The following is a 20,566-nucleotide window of genomic DNA, read 5'->3' as shown; positions in this document are numbered from 1 at the left end:
AGCAGCCTCACCTGTCCCAGGGACAGTCTATGGGATATCTAACAATCCGGGATAGCAGCGGGAAACGGCGCTGGAATAAGGGAATTTCCCGCAAAAAAAGGGAAGGTTGACAGCTATGGCACGACATGACCAGTCCAACGAAGTTGATGTTGAAGAATCATTGCTTCAACACTGGAGATCTTTGCTTCTTCCAGTACACTGATATTAGTTTGTCTGTCTTCCCAAGTGATGTGCAAAATTTTTCGGAGATACCGTTGATAGAATCTTTCGAGGAGATACACACACGCACACACACACAACCCTATATCTATAATATGAGCCTGCAATGGAGTGGGTCAGAGCATGACCATCCCAAAAGGGCCTTGCTTTTCCCATAGCCACCGCCGAAGATTAAAACAGAAATCAAACATGCTTTGAAACGTGGCTCCGGCCCTCCCTCCAGCTTGCTGATTTTTATGGACTGCAACATCATTGCAAAAGCTCTATCCTAAAACTCCTTTTGTCTTTCTAACTAACTGACCATTGGGGGGGGGTGCCACCCATTCGCCCTGTGGCACAGAGCTTTGTCCCAGCTAATGGCTCCTATTTAGTAGGCCATCACCAGGCTGGCTCCTGACTTGTATTTTAACATGCTAAATTAAATGTCTGGCACCCAGGAATTAGAAGGGGGGGTCCAGGCACCCCATAAACTTCAGCTGGTGTCGAATTCAGTGGCCAAGTTGCTCACCAGGGCAAGACGGTCTGAGCATATTGCACTGATCCTAGTCCGACTGCACTGGCTGCCAATTGGTTTCCAGGCCCAGTTCAAAGGGCTGCTTTTGACTTACAAAGTCCTAAATGGCTCAGGACTTGTTGTTGTTTAGTCATTTAGTCATGTCCGACTCTTCGTGACCCCATGGACCAGAGCACGCCAGGCACTCCTGTCTTCCACTGCCTCCCGCAGTTTGGTCAAACTCATGCTGGCAGCTTCAAGAACACTGTCCAACCATCTCGTCAGGACTACAATACCTCAAGAACCACCTCTCCACATATAAACTGTCTAGGATTCCACATACATCCTTTGAGGCCCTTCCTCATGTCTCCTTCACGTGAGGTCCAGAGGGTGGCAACACAAGAACAGGGCCTTCTCTGTAGTGGCTCCCCGTCCATGGAATGCTCTCCCTAGAGAGATTCATCTGGCACCTTCATTATACAACTTTAAGGGCCATGCAAAAGAATGTTCCTCTTTAACCAGGCCTTGGGCTGATTAATATTCTACGGTCTTTTAAATGGGGGGGGGCATTTTGTTTTGTTTTTCTATTTATTTGTGCTTTTGTCTTGTATTTTTTTAATTTTGTGAACTGCCCTGAGATCTTCGGGTGAAAGGCAGTATATAAATTTAATAAATAATAATAATTGTGATCATAGCAATACAGAGCTATTGGTGCAACTACCCTGGGAACAGTGTGTGCACCGTTCTGACCACTGAACTTCAAAAAGGATATTGTAGAGAACCTCAAAAAGGTAATTTCCTGCAAAAAACCTGTAACTTATTATACTTCAAATGTTCCTTGGTTTTTGTTTGTGTGTGTGTTTACCACCTTGGATGTGCTAAAGCAGAGCGAACAAGCACAACAATTTAATAGCATTGGGGAGGCATCGCAGAACAACTCATAAAGTGAAATAGTGTGTACATGAGCCAGTAAAAATGTCCCACTAATGCACTCTTATTGCATCAATGATAAGTTACAGAGTAGACGTGGCAGGGAACCCACCAGACTGCAGGAGTCCAAAGAGTACCGTATTTTTTGCTCTATAAGACTCACTTTTTCCCTCCTAAAAAGTAAGGGGAAATGTGTGTGCGTCTTATGGAGCGAATGCAGGCTGCGCAGCTATCCCAGAAGCCAGAACAGCAAGAGGGATTGCTGCTTTCACTGATTCAGAATATTTTGTTTCTTGTTTTCCTCCTCCAAAAACTTGGTGCGTCTTATAGAGCGAAAAATATGGTATGTTGCCTTAGGCCACCTGGTGTCAGGGCATACAAACAGAGGAAACTTGGCTCAGCACACATGCTTTCAACCGCTACATGAGTTCCTGCTCAAATGAAGCCCTGGGAAGAGAGCAGCTTTGCTTATGAATACAATTAATTCAATTTATTAATCACTTCCGGCAATCAAGGAAGACTTGAAGTGACTTTAAAAAGAGAGAGAGAATATGCAAAACGTACCACACATAGCAAACATTATCCATTGAAGCAATACTTTACACTCAGGGTGCTTCCGGACAAGCTATTCATTTAGTATTCATCCTGATTTGTTTGCAGGTAGATTAGACACGAGCATCTACTTTCGTTTGTTTGCAGGAAGGTGTGATCTTGCGTCAAAGGAAGTGTCCCATACTTTCCCGTGGGTTTCCCCGCCATTTTCTTGCAAAGAGTCCAGTCTTCTAAAGAAGCAGATTCGTTGCACAAGACCTCTCAAGCCCCTTTCTTAAGTGTGCCACCTGAATATGATGGTATGTGACTGAATCCCGTCCAGAAATAGTGATGGCCTAGAGGTGCCTTTAAAAGTATTTTGCATTTTATACAACATATGCAATATTGTATTTTATACAATAATCAGGATTGTAACTCCTAGATCGGAACAAAATTATTGCCCAAACACTTGGGAGAATTTTTAAAGAACAGTCTTTGCCTGGCGCTGAAAAGTTTTCGGTGCTGGCGCCAGGCAAGCATCCCTGGGGAGAGAGCTTTACACTATAGTATTGCATAAAAGGTTTTGATGTGGGTTGTACACTGAAATGAGAGAAATTCAACAAAACCCCAAAACAAAAACCAGACTGTGAAACAATAAAAATGTTCTATTGCATTTAATTGGGCTCCCTTTCAAATAAACTCGACCAACCCCTCATTTCACGATGCCGTAAGTGAATCTGAAGAATTTGGTTGTAGTAATGGCAAACTTAGGAAGCATCTTAAAAAGCAGAGACATCACCTTGCCGACAAAGATCCGTATAGTTAAATCTATGGTTTTCCCAGTAGTGATGTATGGAAGTGAGAGCTGGACCATAAAGAAGGCTGATCGCCGAAGAATTGATGCTTTTGAATTATGGTGCTGGAGGAGACTCTTGAGAGTCCCATGGACTGCAAGAAGAACAAACCTATCCATTCTTAAGGAAATCAGCCCTGAGTGCTCACTGGAAGGACAGAACCTGAAGCTGAGGCTTCAATACTTTGGCCACCTCATGAGAAGAGAAGACTCCCTGGAAAAGATCCTGATGCTGGGAAAGATTGAGGGCACAACTCCGATTCAGACCAGGGCCCCATCTACACTGCACGCCTTCCCCCTGAAAGAACCCTGGGAATTATAGTTTGATAACACGGCTGAGAGTTATTAGGGGACCCCTATTCCCCTCCTAGATCTACAATTCCCAGGGAAGTTGAATCGTCAATCCCTCTTCTCTTGGAACTGTAGGACTGTGAGGGGAGATATCTCAGTTTAACCTGCCTTTCGGATGAGCTGTATTTATGTTTCCTTATACAAGGCCATTTCCCCCCCTCCAAAATATGTAATGATTCATTCTGGTAAAAGGAAGGACCTATTTTTAGTAGACATGCAACATTCCAGCTAAGGAGCAAGGACATTTTAGTGGCTTGTTTATCTATAAAATAGTTGAGATTATTTCCTCCTTTAAAACAATACAGAATTACTTGGAAAGCCTGCGGCTCCTGGTTATGTTATTAATCAAAACTGTTTTAATATGAGAGATGTGCGTTTTAGGAAGTGGGCTTGGGGGTTTTGCCATCTTGATTTTCTGCTCGGCACACAGTCACGATCCTGCACACAACTGGGCCCCGCCACCCCCACCAGCAAACACTGTTACCAGAAAAAATGCTATAATCGCCTGTACCACCAGCTTTCCATGGAGGTGTTAAAAATCCTGGGTCTGGGCTGTACCGCTTGAGACTGTAAATGGGGTGTTTGAAATGCTTTATCTTTGCATGCCTTCCCCCCTGAAATCTAATTGTCTGTGTGTAGGATGTTTCCCCCTTCAAAATGGAAGAGCGTTCCAACGCCTGTAACCCCGCCTGCCGCCGTAAGGGGTACAGCCAAGCCACAAGGAATTACTACCTCAGCGAGAACTAGGCCCTTGGCAACACCAAACCGACCATCCCCATCAACGCCCCGATCCCCAGCCTTTTTGGACCCTGGGGCACTCTTGGAAATCTAAGAAACTACCATGAGCCCCACAAAATACCCATTTTACAGGAGAAAAGCTGGCAGAGGAAGACAGAAACCAAATCCACATATTAAAAAATTGTTCCAGGAAAAGATTCTTAAAAAAATAATAAAAATATTTTAACAGTTTGTATTTCATGCTGCAAAATGTAAGTTCTCCTTAATACAGTAATCATTTCTCTGCCAGTCACTTGATGGCATCTGTCATGTTCCTTTTGATTTAATAATAACAATAATAATTTATTTATACTCCGCCCATCTGGCTGGGTTTCCTCAGCCACTCTGGGCAGCTCCCAAACGAATATTAAAAACACTATACAGCATTAAACATTAAAAGCTTCCCTAAACAGGGCTGCCTTCAGATGTCTTTTAAAAGTAAGATAGTTGCTTATTGCCTTGACATCTGATGGGAGGGCGTTCCACAGGGCGGGTGCCACTACCGAGAAGGCCCTCTGCCTGATTTGAGGCTGGCATGGTGAAGGCCGGCTGTGGCTTTTCTGCAACAACAACAAAAACCAAAACTCCAAATGAAGTTTCCCCCCTCTTGCTATCCCAGCTAACTGCTAGTTTGAGCGTTGCATGGCTGCCCACATCCAGGCATCCCCGAGTTTGACCAGTTATTTGTTGAGGCACTTAACCAAAGCTTGTGTTTCCTTTGGAACGAGGCACGGCGGAGACTGTGGCATCTTGAGATATGGTTTATGTTATGTACTGAAGTTCTCACCCTGGCCACCAGGGGTATTGTGTATATAGTTTTCACTCAGGTCCACGTCAGTTAATTTAGGCAGGAAACCCTGGGTTGTTGTTGTTACAATGTTGACAGCCGGCTGCCTATAAAAGCAGGTCGGCTGAGCTGTTTGCTGTTCAGTTCAGTTGCAGCTTGCTTATAAAGAACTACTTGGAGAAATCTCTGTGTCGTCTGTTATGTCCACCCACTATTTAATAGGTTTTTTTACACACACATACAACCTGAGCCTACGATGGAGGGGTTCAAAGCACCAACACCCCAAGAGTCATGGCCGCTGCCTTGGCTGCAAGCAGAAATGAGGCATGTCTCTGTCTCACAGGCTTCAGCCTTCTTCCTCCTTCAGCTTCTAGATTACACACCTCAATTATCCACTTTGGCCTTTGTCTTTCTAACTACCAGTGAGTTGAGAGAGGAGCGGGGATCCAACCATTTGTCCCCTGGCTCTGAACCACTTCCTTTCTTACCTTCATGGGCCATTACCTCACCAGAAAGCTAGCCTGGGTATTCCAGGAATTTACTTAGATGTTAACACTTGCTAGATCCAGGGAATTAGAAGGGGCATCAAGCCAGCATCCCCACCCCCCAACGAAGAACAGTATATACAAACAAGCAAACGAGAAATATAAATTTATTTATTTGGTTTTTCAGATTAAAATTTTACAGTCACATATCGAACATACAGCATAAAAACAAGATTCCAAAGAACTTTTCCCCTCCCCTTTGTGGGCCTCATTGTTAATCATTTCCTCCTGCATCTTTGATGATAATCCAAATCTTTTACATCTCCACTGTGTCCAAAATTCACCATTAAGCTAAAGTGCTATTCCAATCCTACTAACAATTTTAACTGTTTACAATAGTTTTTTAAGATAAGTTATAATTTTCCCTCATTCCTTGTTAAAATTTTGGTCTTCCAGATTTTTGTCTCTTCCGGTCATTTTAGCCATTTTGGCATAATCCATCAATTTGATCTGCCATTCTTCTCTGGTAGGGACTTTATCTTCTTTCCATCTCTGGACCAATAAGATCCACGTGGCCGTGGTTGCATACATAAATAGTCTTTTCTGCTCCCTTGGGATTTCTGCACCTATTGCGGTAACCAGGAAGTCTAGCAGCAAACGAGAGATACGGTGGGTGAATAATTGCCCCAGAACTGTTGCCAGGCACATCATAATCTACTCTTATTCCTCCAAGGAGCTCAGGGCAGTACGCTGGGTTCTCCCCACCCACCCTCTTCATCCTCAGAACAGTCTTTGAGATAGGCTTAGAACAGGTTTATTCTAAGTCAGACAGTTGGTCTATCATCAACACTGACTGGCTCTAGGGCATGGGTAGGCAAACTAAGGTCCAGGGGCCGGATCCGGCCCAATCGCCTTCTAAATCCGGCCCGTGGACGGTCCGGGAATCAGCATGTTTTTACATGAGTAGAATGTGTCCTTTCATTTAAAATGCATCTCTGGGTTATTTGTGGGGCATAGGTATTTGTTCTCTCTCCCCCCCTTTCAAAATATAGTCCGGCCCTCCACAAGGTTTGAGGGACAATGGATTGGCCCCCTGCTGAAAAAGTTTGCTGACCCCTGCTCTAGAGTTTCAGATGTGAGATTCCCAGTCCTATCTGGAAATAGTGAGGGGAGATTATTGGTTTGTTTTTGATTTGATTATGTATTTTGTGTTTTTATATTATGATTTTATTCTATGAACTGCCCTGAGACCTGCGGCTATAGGGCGGTATACATTTTTTAAACAACAACCACCTGGGACCTTTTGCATGCCAACCGTATGTCTCATACCAGTGAGCTACGCTCCTTCCCTGGGCTTGGTTCAGCCTCAGGTTTGGCAGAGAGACTCGGTGGCTGACCCATGGTCATGCCATGCCTTTACCTTGCCGCTTTCCACCAGGGAAATTTTTCTAAGGTAGTCTATTTTAAAGTTTTTATGTGTTTATATGCCTATCGCACTTTTAAACTTAAAATCTATTGTATATTGTTTTAAATGTTTGTTTTGCTATTGGGATTGTAGTTCCAGTTGTTTCTCAAGCTGGTCTCTGACTGTAATTGTAGTTCCAGTTGTTTCTCAAGTTGTCTCTTTCATTCATACCAGGGAAATCTGATCTTGACCACTGAATCAGAGCAAACGTCCATTAGGTTTTCTCCAGACTGACATGTATTGCTAAAGAGCAGGTTTTCCCGGGGAAAGCAAGGGCAAAAACCACTCAGACCCCTGCCTAGAAACCGGACAAGTGGAAAACCTGACTGATGCTTTCTAGCACACCCTCCAACATATAATAAGGGCATCCCAACAATTATCTGATGAAAATAAAAGGTTATCTGATGAAAATAGGGGTGTCCTATTCCATACCCTCCAACAGTTTGTTGATTATAATAGGGACCTCCATGTCCTCCAACGTTTCTCCGATGAAAATAGGGACATCCTAAGGAAGAGCGGGATGTTCCGAGGTCAAATCAGAAACCGGGACGGCTTCTGTAAATCTGGGACTGTCCCTGGAAAATAGGGACACTTGGACAAGCAGGAGTGTGGACAAGCCCTGAGCCGGCTTCAAACCCAAGTCCAGTTCTACGCTGAAACCGCTACACCGGAAAGCCCTGCCACGTGTCTCTGCAATGCCCCTGAGTCTGTGAGGAATGCCTTTGCACTTTTATTTATTTATTCCATTTATATGCTTTTAATTGTAAAAGAAAATCTCAGTTCAGCAGGGATTTGAACTCAGGTCTCCGAGTTTTCCCTGGAATCCAGCCCTCAAACTACACCGTTGTGGCCAGGCAGGGGATTTTTAAGGTAGAAATCTGCTCCCTTTCATCAAAGAGCAGAACAGAGAGAGAGAGAAAACCCAGGAATCCTGACTCCCCCAAACCCAGCCAAAATAATTTCAGTGCCAGATTCGAATGGAAGCAGCAGCAACGAAAGTCAAAACAACCATGCTTGCTGTTCATTTATTTTAAAAGGCGTTTTGCAGGGGAGAGGCAGGAGGAGAGGCAACATGAGCTTGAGCTTTTGTAAGTGGCCTCAGACAATGTCGCCCGGGGCTAAGTCCACCTGCCTTCCTAACCAGGGTGAGTCACTTTCACTGTCCCAGCTTTCGCTTCCGATGCTCAGACACGCTGGGGAATCTCCGGAAGAGGGGCGAAGGCGGATTTCGCCTCCTGATGTCAAGGTCCAGTCCAGATGAAGGGATAGGCCCAGACTTGCAGTGGAAGAAGTTGGCATGCCCAGGCATCCGACTTCATTTCCTTAGCGAGAGAGAGAGAGAGAGAGAGAAATCAGTCACTGGGAAGGAGAGTGTGTCTCACAGTCTAGGGCACCTAATAATTAACTCTTGGAAAGGTTGCTAGTGAGTGAACCAAGACGAATTTTAGGTCCACCCCATAACACACACCCGAGGCCCCACGCATCAGAAACCGGAGCCCGAAACTACTTTGCAGGAACAAAACGATCAAGCGTATTCTGCTCACCCGGTAATGCTTGCAAGAACAAGAAAAAGGAAAAAGAAAGGAAGTCTTCTCGTTTAGTGCCTCTTCAACAATATTATGGATGCTGCTGGATTTATAAGGTTGTTATGTTTTGATTTGCAGCTGGAGGGGGACTGACCACGGTTGCCTTGTCATCAACAAGAGCAGTACCGGATTTACCTATAAGCTAAACAAGCTATAGCTTAGGGCCCCACTCTCTTGGGGGCCCCCAAAAAATTTAAAGGAGAAAACCCTGGATGTACATTTCCAAAATATAAGATAAAAAAAAACAAATAAAATTAAACCTATATACAGCAACAGTGTTTTGTGTTGTGTAGGTTCCTATGATGTAAGTAATGGGCCCCGCCTGTTAGCCTGCTCCCTAAAATTGTATTTCAGTTCAACAATTACTTAGATAAAATACATATTTTGTTATGTGCAAATGGCTTTAGATACCTATTAGGCCCATAAATTACCATAGAGCATATATTCAACACAAAAAACAGTGACAATTTGTTGTTGACCAAGGACAGCTGGACATATAAAGGACCCCGTTACCTTCAGTAGCTTAGGGCCTCATCAAACCTAAATACGGCCCTGAACAAGAGTGTTGCGTTGACTTTCTTATACTGTATATCAAAAAAAAATCTACGCCTCAGGACCAGAATATTTGCTTGAACTTTGAAAGCAGGTGGGGATGGGAGCTCAAGAAAGTGGCTGGGGGCTGATGGGAGTTGTTGTTCAAAACAGCTGGACTGGAGGCCCCATGCTGGCAAAGTCTGAGCTCCATTATCCTGGCTCTAAGCATGTTTTAGGGAAGGGGCAGCGGGAAAGCAGATGAAGACTGAGTAGACCGGGCAGATCTAGGCTGGGTGGGCGGCCCAAGTAGAAGATACTGGAGCCTCTCCTCCACCCTCCATTGTCCCCCCAAGCAAAGTATCTTTTCCGGACTTCCCTTGTGGCTGCTCCTGCTGGCGGGAGTGGCCAAAGGTGGTCACAGAAGATGAGGCTTCTGGGCCTCTGACCAAAGGAGGAACAGGCAGAGACCCAACTGGTAAGTCCTCCCTCTATTGTGTGCGCGATGGGGAGCCACACCTGTTGATGCTCTGCCTATCCAGCAGCCAGGGTGGGTGAGAAGAAGGGCAGCCCAGCTGCCAAGTCTTTCTTCACACCACCTCTAAATCCTCTTTTTCTGTCCTGCGTCATGCGGCAAGCTGCACCTGCTGGACCCCCCCCCTCTCCTGCACACCTGCTAAAATGTAAGAAGAGCCCCCAAGGCCCATCGTCCCGTTCTCCCAGTGGCCAGTCAGGCGCCTGTGGGGAGCCCACAAACAGGGCCTGAACGCGCAGCCGCTCTTCCCACGCAACTGGCATGAATGGGTGGCATGCCTGACTAAGCAGGCGTGAGATCTCCCCTACTTGGCACCTCAGTTTCCCTTCCCTCCGAACGCTTGGCCCACCAGACTCCGAACGCACCCCCCCCCCCCGTCTCTGAGCTGGAAGGGGACCCAGTAGGGCTGGCTCCTTGCCCGGCGCTTTGCCCGCTGCTCCTCTTTCTTTCTCGAGCGTCTCCGGTTTCTTCGCAAACAGTAACCTGATGCCAGGACGTGCCAGGAGGCCTGTAACAGGCAGGTGGCACGGCCCCGAGGCCTTCACTTTGTTTGTCCAACTCGATCAGAGCTCACCGTTCCCCACTTCTGGAGCCCCACAGATTCTCCCCCCAATGAAAGCTTTACTCCTCAGTAGGAAAAAGCTTCGCAACCTCTTTCCTCACCCCACCCTGCATTCGCCTAGTTCGGTAATGTACATAATGTACACAATCACACATATAAGCAACCCGACTCTTCCTCGTATTTGGAGGGGGGGAATGTCTGGCTCTTGGCACCATCCGTGCCCATAAAACTCTGTGTCAGAATGTGGTGCATAATGCCAGTGTATTCGGGGTTGGGCGGGAAGAACGGATTTAGGGTAGCGTGAATAAAAGGTCCTTCCTCTCTCTCTTCTACCGCCCCCAGGGCAGAGTTCCTGTGCCTTTACCAGTCGCTTGGCGGGCAGGAATCAAACAAGGCGAGCGTTTTGCCCCCTGCCTGGAAAAACAGCCTCGGGGGTGGGGGAAGCTTTGCCTGTTGGATTTCTGTCTGCTAAACATGCTGCCAGGAAAGAAAGAACGGTTCAACCTCCTCGCAACTCTGAGCAACCGGAGAAAGTTGGTCAGGCTTGATTTGTTTGGAATCACAAGGCCATGGCAAGGATCCGCTTTAGGGACAGGAATGTGTGCGGCTGAGAGAGGAATGTGCTGCGTCAAGAAAGGAAGAATCTGAGCCCGGCCCCAGACAGTGGGATGAGCAGGCCTTGGCTCTCTGCCCCTTCCACACCCTTCCGATTTGGCCGCCTCAGCCCCGGGGGATCCTCCCTTCATCTCCGACTGCGGCTGGGAGACTGATGAGCAACATGTCCCACAGCTGCCCAGCAAGGCCCTGCTCTTTCCCTTATCCCTAAACTGCCCCCCAAAATTGGGCAGGCCTGGTGGCAGTCGTGGGCTAGGAAGACGAGCCCAATCCTCCCAGACAGGCCCAGTTCTTGGTTGGACTAGATGACCCCCTACCAAAGGGAGGGGACTGTCAGAGGCAGCTGCTGTTGCCCCTCCTCAGCAGTGGGGTGGTGGTCTGGGGTCGCCCATCCCACGCCACCTGGGCGTTGGCAGCTGCCCAAATCGTCCAGCCCCATCTGCCAGAGCAGAGCCTCACTGGTTGAACCAGCAACCTACAGCCCTGTGCAATTCAGAAAGGAAAATGCCCTCCTGGCTTTTCTTTTCATTTCTCCCTCCTTCTCTTCCCAAGTGTGCAGGAAATTGGAGAGATTTCACAATCTGCCCCTCCCCTCCCTCCCTCCCTCCTCCCCCCCCCAGCCTAGTGTCTTAGGAGCAGGAAGCAGAAATGATGCTCCCCCCCCCTTCCTCTTTCTGTAGGAGGTGTTTGCCCACAGAGGGGAGGGGAGGAAGGCTGGGGAATTTCAGAAGATGGGGACAACACCTTGGCTGCATATAAAGAGCTGTCTCAGTGGGGCTCATCAACCAGCAGCAGCAGCAGGAGCCTCAGGGCAGAGGAAACCCACAACTAGTGGGCATCAGAGAAAGGCAGAGAGAGGTCAGGACCAGACATTCAAGCATCCTCCACTTGGGGGCGGCAGAGGCGATTTCAGAGAGCAGCGGGATACCCACATCCTCCACTTGGGGGCGACAGCAGCCATTTCCTGGAAGGAGCGATACCTTTGCCAACCATTAGGGGGTGACATAGAGAACTTGGCATTTCCGCTGGGATTCAAAACCGTGAGGAAACCATGACTCTTTCTCTGGGTAAGTGCAACCTTCCTTTTCTCCAAGTTGGTCTAATACATGCATGTGTGTGCTTGGATTTTTAGGGTGTTTTTTTTTTTAGAGGTGGGGAAAAAATATTGAGGATTCTACTTGTTACGTTATGGCTCTAGTAACCACATCACTTTTTTTTGTTAATGTTGTGGATGCAAGCTAGCACTCTTTTCTCTTTATTTATTTCATTTTATCCTTCTGGGTTGTTCTCCCCTGCTCACCCTCAAAACAACCGTGTGAAATAGGTTAGTCTGAGAAACAGTGACTAAGTAAGTCACCAGGTGAGCTTCATGTCTGAAATGGATTTGGTCGTCCACAGTGTGTTATGTCTGCATTAATACGTTTGTGTGTGTCTTTGATTCTTTAATGCCAAATCATGCTAAGACATGAACAGGGTTTTTTAAAATTTTATTCATGATTTTCAGGTTTATACATTTCAGTAATTTTACAGCCATTTTAACATTTCAAAACCTGACTTCCTCCCCCCTCTTTCTGCGGTTCCTTAAATTTATTTTTAAAATTTTCTGCATATCCAAATTGACTTAATTAGTTCATTTATTCATCTACTTTAAATATTTACTCATGAAACTGCAGGCTATTACAATAATCCTGCCAATGTTCTTATCTGTTGACAATATGTCTGTATATATTTAACAAACCATTTCCATTCCTTTATTGAAAAAAAGTTTGTTATCTTGATTTCTTATTTTTCCAGTAAGTTTTGGCATTCCAGCGTATCCCATAATTTTTTGTATCCATTCTTCTTTGGCTGGGACTTCTTCTTCTTCTTTCCATCTTTCAGCATGGACATGAAGTTGATTATGTAATTAGCCCTTCCCTTTCCCCATGGCAACACAAATTAAATATTAAACGAAATATAATTGCTACCCTTTGCTTCCATTCTTATTTATAACAGGACATTTACATCCCCCCCTGTCCTTCAAGGAGCTTAGAGTCGCATAGAAATAGTTTGCGCCCCTGTCTCTTTTACATTGTATCATAACAACAATCTCAGGCTGAGAGCGTGATTTGAACCCTGGACTCCCAGGTCGCAGTCCAACACTCTAACCCTGCAGCGCTCTCTGTCTGCCAGGGCTGGCCCACCCAAGAGGTGGGCTGAGGAAGTGCCAGGATCAACAGAGACGGCATCCTCCAAGGAGAGTGTTGCCCGTCGTTGTGGTAGCCAAGGCTGCTTGCGGTGCGCTCCTTGGAGGCTGCATCTACTGCCTCCCGCCACTGGCTCAATGTGCAGGTGCACCAGCACTATGGCGGCCAACCCGGAGCATCACCAATGGCAGAACCCCTGCGCCATGACAAGGAGAGTGATGGGGAAACCGGGAGTGTAAACAAGGCGCTTCCTACAACTCTCCTCGATGTGGTGCAGGCATCTTGCCATTGGCGACACTCCAGGCCGGTCGCCATAGTGCCGGTGTGCCTGTGAAATTGTGGTCAAGGCGGTGGCAGCAGTAGGTTTCTGTAGTGGCGGCAGCAGCAAACCGGGAGGCCCAGCACTTTTAGTTTGGCCTCAGGTGACAAAACGTCCGGGGCCGGCCCTGCTGTCTGGTCCTCGGAACACAGGCCACACCCCTCTCCCTAGACACCCCTCATTGGCCCTGCCAGCTTCATGTGGCGCATGCTTTTGCCTGGCTGGGATGTGTCCCTGAACCCTGCCAACGCCTCTTCCTTGTCTGACTGGAGTCTAGAGAGGGGTGTGTGTCAAAACGAGCCTACTTTACATGTGTTGCTCTGCGTACATTGACCTCTGACCCAACCCTGCGCCAATCCTGCACTGAATATTCATTTGGTTCCTTTTCAGCCAGAAGCCTCCTCGTCATTTGTGCAGGCCTGGTCCACATCGTCTCCCCTGACCGGGATTCATCTATCAGCACCCTCATTGGCCAGACCTTCAACCTGGCCCGCCTCATGAAAGCCAACAGCACCGTCCTCCTGAACACCTATGTAAGAGCTTTGCCTTTTTTCGGGAAGAGCGGCTTCTGCGTATGCTTCGCAAAGGTTGTTTCCCTTTCCAGCTATTTCCCAATAATCCCTCTAGTTCCCCAGAAGCCTATTATCTTGTGGGCATTCCTCAGAAGGCAGCTTCCTCATGATTTCCCACTTTCCTCTGAAATCCGGTGTGTTGGGTGGGGGGTGAGAATTTCCCGAGGGTTTTTTGTTTGTTTGTTTAACGTTATACCTTCAGTTCAAGTACTTTGCATGAGCAGAACATGCCACCCAGAATGTAACCCAGAATCCTCTGGATTACCCATAGCAAGGGGGTCCTTAATGGACAAGCAGCAAGCAAGTTGAAAGTCTAAACATATATATATTTGTAAGTATGTTTTTAAACTACCTGCTCTGTTCCAGACCTATATTCTGCAAAAGAAAGAAGAAATAAAGTGAGGGCAGGATTATGCAAAGTAGGCAAATGAAGCAAATACATGTGCATTTCCTTATTTCTGCCAGTTCTGGCATGACAGAGAGGAAACTATGCATGGCAGTGGTGCTGCTGACATCTGAGAATCCTGCTCAGAGCCACCGTCCGTCCCTCGCAATGCTTTTAAGATTTTGACTGCATCTTTTCCAACCTTTCCTTGCAATGTTAAGGACTAGAAGCGTGCTTTCTCATAAAAAGCAAAGGTTGAGATTCTGTGCCCAGGACCAGTTCCTGAATTTGGTTGCAGAACTACACAACACATCGGATATATGATCAGCGTTCTTTGGTATGGAGGACACAAGGCCCCCTTTTTAAAGTCAGGGGATATTTTTGTAGTGAAGTTACAGGAGGCTCTTTGGGTAAAAATTTCCAATGTATCCTTGGGACGTTTTCATAGGTGAGGCTCAAATCTCCATTACTGTCACCGAAGCTAAAGACTTAAGAAACGACTAAGCCAAGGTTTATCTAGTTCAGCTTTCTCCTTCCAACAGCACCCAGCCATATAAAGGTAAAGGGACCCCTGACTGTTAGTCAGTCAGTTAGTGACCGACTCTGGGGTTGCGGTGCTCATCTCGCTTTATTGGCCGAGGGAGCCGGCGTACAGCTTCTGGGTCATGTGGCCAGCATGACTAAGCCACTTCTGGCAAACCAGAGCAGCGCATGGAAACGCCGTTTACCTTCCTGCCAGAGTGGTAACTATTTATCTACTTGCACATTGACATGCTTTTGAACTGCTAGGTTGGCAGGAGCAGGGACCGAGCAACGGGAGCTCACCCCGTCATGGGGATTCGAACTGCCGACCTTCTGACCAGCAAGCCCTAGGCTCTATGGCTTAACCCACAGTGCCACCCACGTCCTACCCGACCATATACCTATGGAAAATTCACAAGCAGCTCCTAAAGGTCACAGCCCCATCTGACTTCATTGCTTGCCCCCGGCATTTGTATATGCAGTATCTGTGTATTAAGGTGGCCGGTTGTGCATAACCAACACAGAGGGTATGCATAACTCAAAAAACAGAGGGTGCAGATTTGCACAAAAATTGATATGCCAATTTATAAGTGTGCATGCATCTTCAGAAAGAATTGCTATAATTTAAATTGAAGCATGACACGTCTCACTATCACATTGCAAGCTGGACTGAAGCAAAGCTTAGCTGGTTAGAGCGTGGGGATGATAATGCCAAGGTTGCAGGTTCAATCCCTGTATTGCATTGCAAGGGGTTGGATTGGATGATCCTCAGGGTCCCTTCCAACTCTACAATTCTATTCTACAATTCTATAATTCTGTGAAAGGGTTTTAAAACTCACATGTATAATCATTGAGGGATAGGGCTTGTGGACCAAACTGGGCCCATGAAACCATTTCCCCCAAGCAACACTCACTTGCTTCACACCCGGTGTCAGGAGCTGTACAGGTAGAAAAATGGCTGTTGGTGCACAACCAAGAGCCTTGAAGTGCTAGTGACTTTGGGGCTTCAAAGCGCCCAATCACCTGCTATCATTGAGATATCAGGTGCCTTCCACTTGCTGAATTTGGCCCGTGAGGCTGGGATCTCCTAAGGATCTGGCTCCCCACCTCTGGTGTAAATGCTCTGTGCTGGAAAGAGGGCAGGTGGTCTACTCCTTTCCCTCAAGGCAAGACCCACAAGCTCCATGCCCCCCACCAGATCAAGCTTAAGCCCTGCAGGACTCAGAAGTGCTGCAGACTGGGTGCCAGTCCTGGCAACATAACCAAACAGGCTGTGCCCGCCTCAGGCTACGGGCTAAAGGCACCCGCAGCCAAAGCAGCACTGAGCCCTTCCCCTTCTGGTGGATCCAGAGCAAACCTGTATCGCCAGCAGGAAACAGCACGGAAAGGTTGCCCGTGGCTGCTCCATTGTTCTCGCAACGCTTGTTCCTTGACTTTGCAACATGATCGAGGGAGAGAGGAGTCACTGGTCGCTCCCCCCCCCCCCCGCGCCAAAGCTGCAATCGAGAGCGCAAATCTCTCGCTCTCCCGTGGCCGCTCCTTCGCCTTTATTCTGATCCCTGCACGCAGTGGCTGAGTGCCCAAAGATTTGCTGTGCCCTGCTTCCCGCAACCTGCCTGGGCACAAGATGCCAGATGTAGGGAGGTCATTGCAGCCTGGGCTCTGGCGCGCAGCCAAGCGGCCAACGGCATCCTCGTAAGAAGGGGGGGGGGGACTCAGGTGGAACTACGGCCGGCTGATCTGGGGAACAACGAAAGGCCTGTTTTTGTTGGCCTTCCCTGCAAGGAATTCCAAAGGGATGAAGTTGCCTGGCACTGGTGGGTACCACCCCCAGGATTTCTGAGAAGTGACGAGGGCGCATTTCGCAGCAGGCACCCTCAAGTCCACATGCACGTCTGTGGCTCAGAATATTTAACCCCTTTGAAAATTGTCTACCTTTTAGGTAGTGGAAACAAAGGAAGTTGGCTTAAAATGAGCCGGGTCATCGGTCCATCTAGCTCAGAAGCGCTTCAGAATCTGAAGCAGGGGATTTTCTCAGTCCCAGACTTTCCTGGAGATGCTGGGGATTGAGCCCGGAATTGTTCGCATGCAAAACACATGCCCCGCCACTGAGCCGTAGGCCTTTCCCTGAACTGCCGGTGGTTTCCCTGGAATACATTTCCCACCTCTGTTTTCCTGTCCCATGCCTTTGGCAGAGTCTCGGCAGGTTTTCCTGGCATGTGGGTGCCAGGGGCCAGCAGCCCCATAAAAACGGAGCGTGTCGGGAGACAACACAATCTTTATTGACGGTTATTTCTCCAGCGCATTCCTGCGCCAGCTTTCTTCCGCTTGGAGGTTACGGGTGATTGAGTGGCGTACAAATCCGGTTAAATTGAAAAACACAACCTCTCTCTTTCTCTCTGTTCCCAGCTGAGTCACCAAGGCAGCCCGTTTAGCGACTCCGGCTTCGACGCCCGGAGGCTGCGCTACGAAGGGGTGCCGACGGCCGCCATCCCGTTCCTGGAATGGCGGACTCTCAGCCACGTCAAGCGTGTGGAGAAGAATTACGAGGCCTACACAGCCTTCGCGGAGTTCCTGCAGCTGGTGCGGGACGACCAGTTTGAGCTCAACCCCACCAAAGTGGAACTTCTGGATATGCTGAAGGTGACTCGCTTGCGCCTCCAAGGCCTTCTCAGCAACTTGACGGCCATCATGTCTGCCTTGGGAGCGCCGCCCGCCGCCGTCACGGACCCCCTCATGCTGGAGTCTGTGGAAGCCGACACGTTCGAAAAGAAAGTCCGGGGCTACGTGGTGTGCCACACGTACAAAGAGTGGATTGACAGGACGGTGAAAGACTTCTCTCTCCTCACGGAGAAATTCCCAGCCTAAGGATCGCTCAAGGAGTAACTCCCAGGTTAAAGGGTTCATCTGTTCTCCTTGCCGCAGATTTCTTAGGGGAGCAGGCGTAGGGAGAAGACAGACGCAACACCCACAGACTGGTGGAGAAAGTCTGGAAGTGCCCTTGTTGTGTCCAGTCCAAACTTTATCTATTTATCTCCAGAGCTGAGCTCTGGAAAAAGCAACAACTCCCTCGTCAGGTTTTCAGTAGAAGCCTGTGGTTGTGCGTGGTGCCGGATGCCATGCCTCCCCTGGCTGTGCATGGTGCTCATTGGCTGCTGCTCTCCTGTGATGTCACCAAGGGCCTCTCCAGATCATGTACTAAAAAAAACACCTTTCCCATTTTAAATAATAATAATATGGCAACAAATGATAAATGCATAAGAATGTTTATGCAGCATTTTAAAAGGTGTGTTTAAAAAGACAGACAACCTACCTGCAAGTGTCAGTGAGGAGGAAGGACAAGGCTGTTGGTTGAACATGATTGGCTGGCAGACTTGCCTGTCACTTCAGTTCTAAGGCCTTGGCCACCCCAAGTTCTTTAAGTCTGTCTTCACCCTATGAGGTCAACTTCTGCGTTTGTGCTCAGCGAGATCTCTTGCATTTATGCTTCCTGGTTTTGCACTTTGTCCTCCTGCTGGGGGTGGTCTATTATTTTCAGTGGCAAACAGGCAGGCATAAACGTAAACTGAGATTAATATGATTTCAACTCTACTGTTACAGTGCGGGGTGTGTGTGTGTGAGAGAGAGAGAGAACTAGATCTGTCTACTGATCTGTCCATCCATCCCAGCCTTTTCCAATTTACTGCTGTTCAGGTGTTTTGGACTGCAATTCCCATCAGCTCTAGGCAGCTTCGCAGTCCTTGCAGGGGTTGATGGGAGTTGTAGTCCAAAACATTTGGAGTAGGCCACATTGGCAATTCTGATCTATATACAAGCACATGTGCGCGCGCACACACATGCATATTTATGAAATGATTGTTATTTATGTCCCAGCGAAGTTTGCATGGGTTATTTATGTACTATTTAACGAGGGGCCATGGGATCTAATTTATTCTATTTTGAGAGGGAGAGAGAGAAATTCCACAGAGGGGGTGGCCGTTTAGAAAAGGATGGAAAATTACAAAATAGACTGTAAAACGAGGACACTAATAATGTATGCCAATACTCTGGTGCTTGCAACCTCAACACATGGCTGTCTGTGACATGTCAGTGTTTCATATCCATACTTGACACTTTCCAGTGTATGTAATTTACATATTCATCAGTACTTCCTCAAGGAGGCGGGGGCATCACACATAGGCATTTGTCACCTGACAGGACCGGCCCAAAACATTTCATTGCCTGAAGTGACGACCGTTGGATCTTATGTCAACAGTGTCAACTGAACAGCGTTCTCCCTTGCATCTTAGGGCAGAAGGCTAGTTTGTGGGATGTGAGGCAGGCTGCAGGGCACATGCCGTTCTGTCCCCACAACACCTCGTTGCTGCTCCATGCCCTCCAGCATTTACTACCTGAGGCGGTTGTCTCACACTACCTGATGGTCCCTTGAGCACTCAGTGGTTATGGATGATGGGAGATGTGGTCCAAAATATCTAGAGGACACCAGGCTGGGGGTGATGGCCAATTCCCTTGATGAATTTGTGAACTTTGCAGTGCCTTTCAGGCGATGTGAGGAGATAACGGGAGTTCTATCTGAGGTAGCTGTTCACACGTGCACATTAATGCTTGGTTTGATGTCATCCTGGTTAACCACATCTGAAGAGCCCATCAGACCTGGTGGTAGTGAGGAAAAGAGTTATGGGACTGCTGTTTTTTGCTCTGTGCCTTAGATATTTGCAACAGTAGTGAGGTATAGCCATTTCTGGGATGGTTGGGTATGTAGGGAGTGAACTCCTGAGGATATGCAGCCATCTTGGGTAAAACCAAGTGGCTTTAAAATAAAGTCTTTTATATTCTTCATATTTTTTCTCACCTCTCAATGATATAAATTGGTTTTTTAAAAAATGATTTTATTTTGTATATTTTTAAATACTTTAAAAAAAGAATGTTGAAAATAGTATATTTTTGGTACCTCAACGATCATCCATTTTCCTTTCAGGATTTCTTTGGATGTATCCTTGCCTTTTGTACATACATGGGACTTTATTTTGTCTAATAAAATCCATGACATTGGAGGATCCTGGGGTTTCTCTCTCTTTTTGTCTGTGAAGGTGTGGGTGTTTGGGCAACGGTAGTCTATTATGGCAGAACTAGGTTGAAGAAGAGCTCAAATTAACATCCAAAATCAAGAGTAAAAATGATAACACCCCTCCCTGATGTATTTGCCCTGTGATCCTTATACACTGCCTGATTGAGAGACTTTCCAAAGACAAAATGTGAGCTGTACTATGCTTCTTGCAAAAGACTGGTGCAGGTATGCAATCCCTAACAAAAGGAGCCTCTAGTCAATTGGTAGTTTGCTGGCGGGATTCAACCACATACCAGAAATTTAGGTTTCATTAACTAAAGTATGTCACCGTAGCGTGACAAACTTACTTAAAAAACCCCACAAACTTTTTGCAGTTAGGAAAGTGATGAGGAAATGCGCTGAAAAGTGAGGGGCATACAAATGGTTAACAAGAAAACGTCTTAGCAAATCAGCACGAAGGTTTTCACTGTTGTATAACATCCTTGCAAACAAATCAGAATGAGCGCTCAGTAACGCCTGGGGATATTCTAACTTCTGTCTAAGCTTTGTGCAAACAAAGCAAATGGAATGGCTCAGTGAACAGGTCATTTGGAGAAGCCCCAAAATTGTGTTTGAGGAAACAGGAGACTTGCTTTCCAGACTTGCAAAATCCCTGTGCAGGTGTTATTAACACGGGAGCAAGAAGTGGCGCTGGGCCACGTAACCCTGGACCTAAATATCTAGCCCATCCGTCTGGTTCCTGTCTTGATGTCTGCAAGCACAGCTTGCAGAATATCTGCACAGAGGGAGGGACA

General features: G+C 47.2%; 1 protein-coding gene and 1 long non-coding RNA gene across 3 annotated transcripts; one reads left to right on the top strand and one right to left on the bottom strand.

The window, feature by feature from the left end:
- Positions 1–7,863: 7,863 nt before the first annotated feature.
- On the bottom strand, positions 7,864–9,848 carry LOC309517177. Of its 2 annotated transcripts, none has more exons than XR_014213169.1 (2): positions 9,682–9,848; positions 7,864–8,213 (listed from the first exon to the last, which is right to left on the bottom strand). It is a non-coding gene; the product is annotated as an uncharacterized lncRNA (long non-coding RNA). The 2 variants fall into 2 exon arrangements; XR_014213170.1 differs by lacking the exon at positions 9,682–9,848 and adding an exon at positions 8,436–8,967.
- A 1,619-nt stretch (positions 9,849–11,467) lies between these two features.
- LOC309517149 (cardiotrophin-2-like) lies at positions 11,468–18,321 on the top strand. The gene is made up of 3 exons (XM_082196233.1): positions 11,468–11,787; positions 13,616–13,758; positions 17,114–18,321. The coding sequence occupies exons 1-3, from the start codon at positions 11,772–11,774 to the stop codon at positions 17,570–17,572; spliced, it is 618 nt and encodes a 205-aa protein (XP_082052359.1). The 5' UTR covers positions 11,468–11,771; the 3' UTR covers positions 17,573–18,321.
- The last annotated feature ends 2,245 nt before the right edge of the window (positions 18,322–20,566 follow it).

Source organism: Podarcis vaucheri (genome assembly GCF_965113315.1).
Source record: "Podarcis vaucheri genome assembly, chromosome: 13".
NCBI classification, from domain to species: domain Eukaryota; kingdom Metazoa; phylum Chordata; class Lepidosauria; order Squamata; family Lacertidae; genus Podarcis; species Podarcis vaucheri.
Note: the sequence above shows the minus strand (reverse complement) of the source record. Positions and strands in the feature narration are given on the sequence as shown.

Excerpts from the sequence above, each read along its gene's own strand:
- LOC309517149 (XM_082196233.1), top strand. Across the intron at positions 13,759-17,113 it reads CCGTCCTCCTGAACACCTAT|CTGAGTCACCAAGGCAGCCC; the intron begins GTAAGAGCTTTG and ends CTCTGTTCCCAG.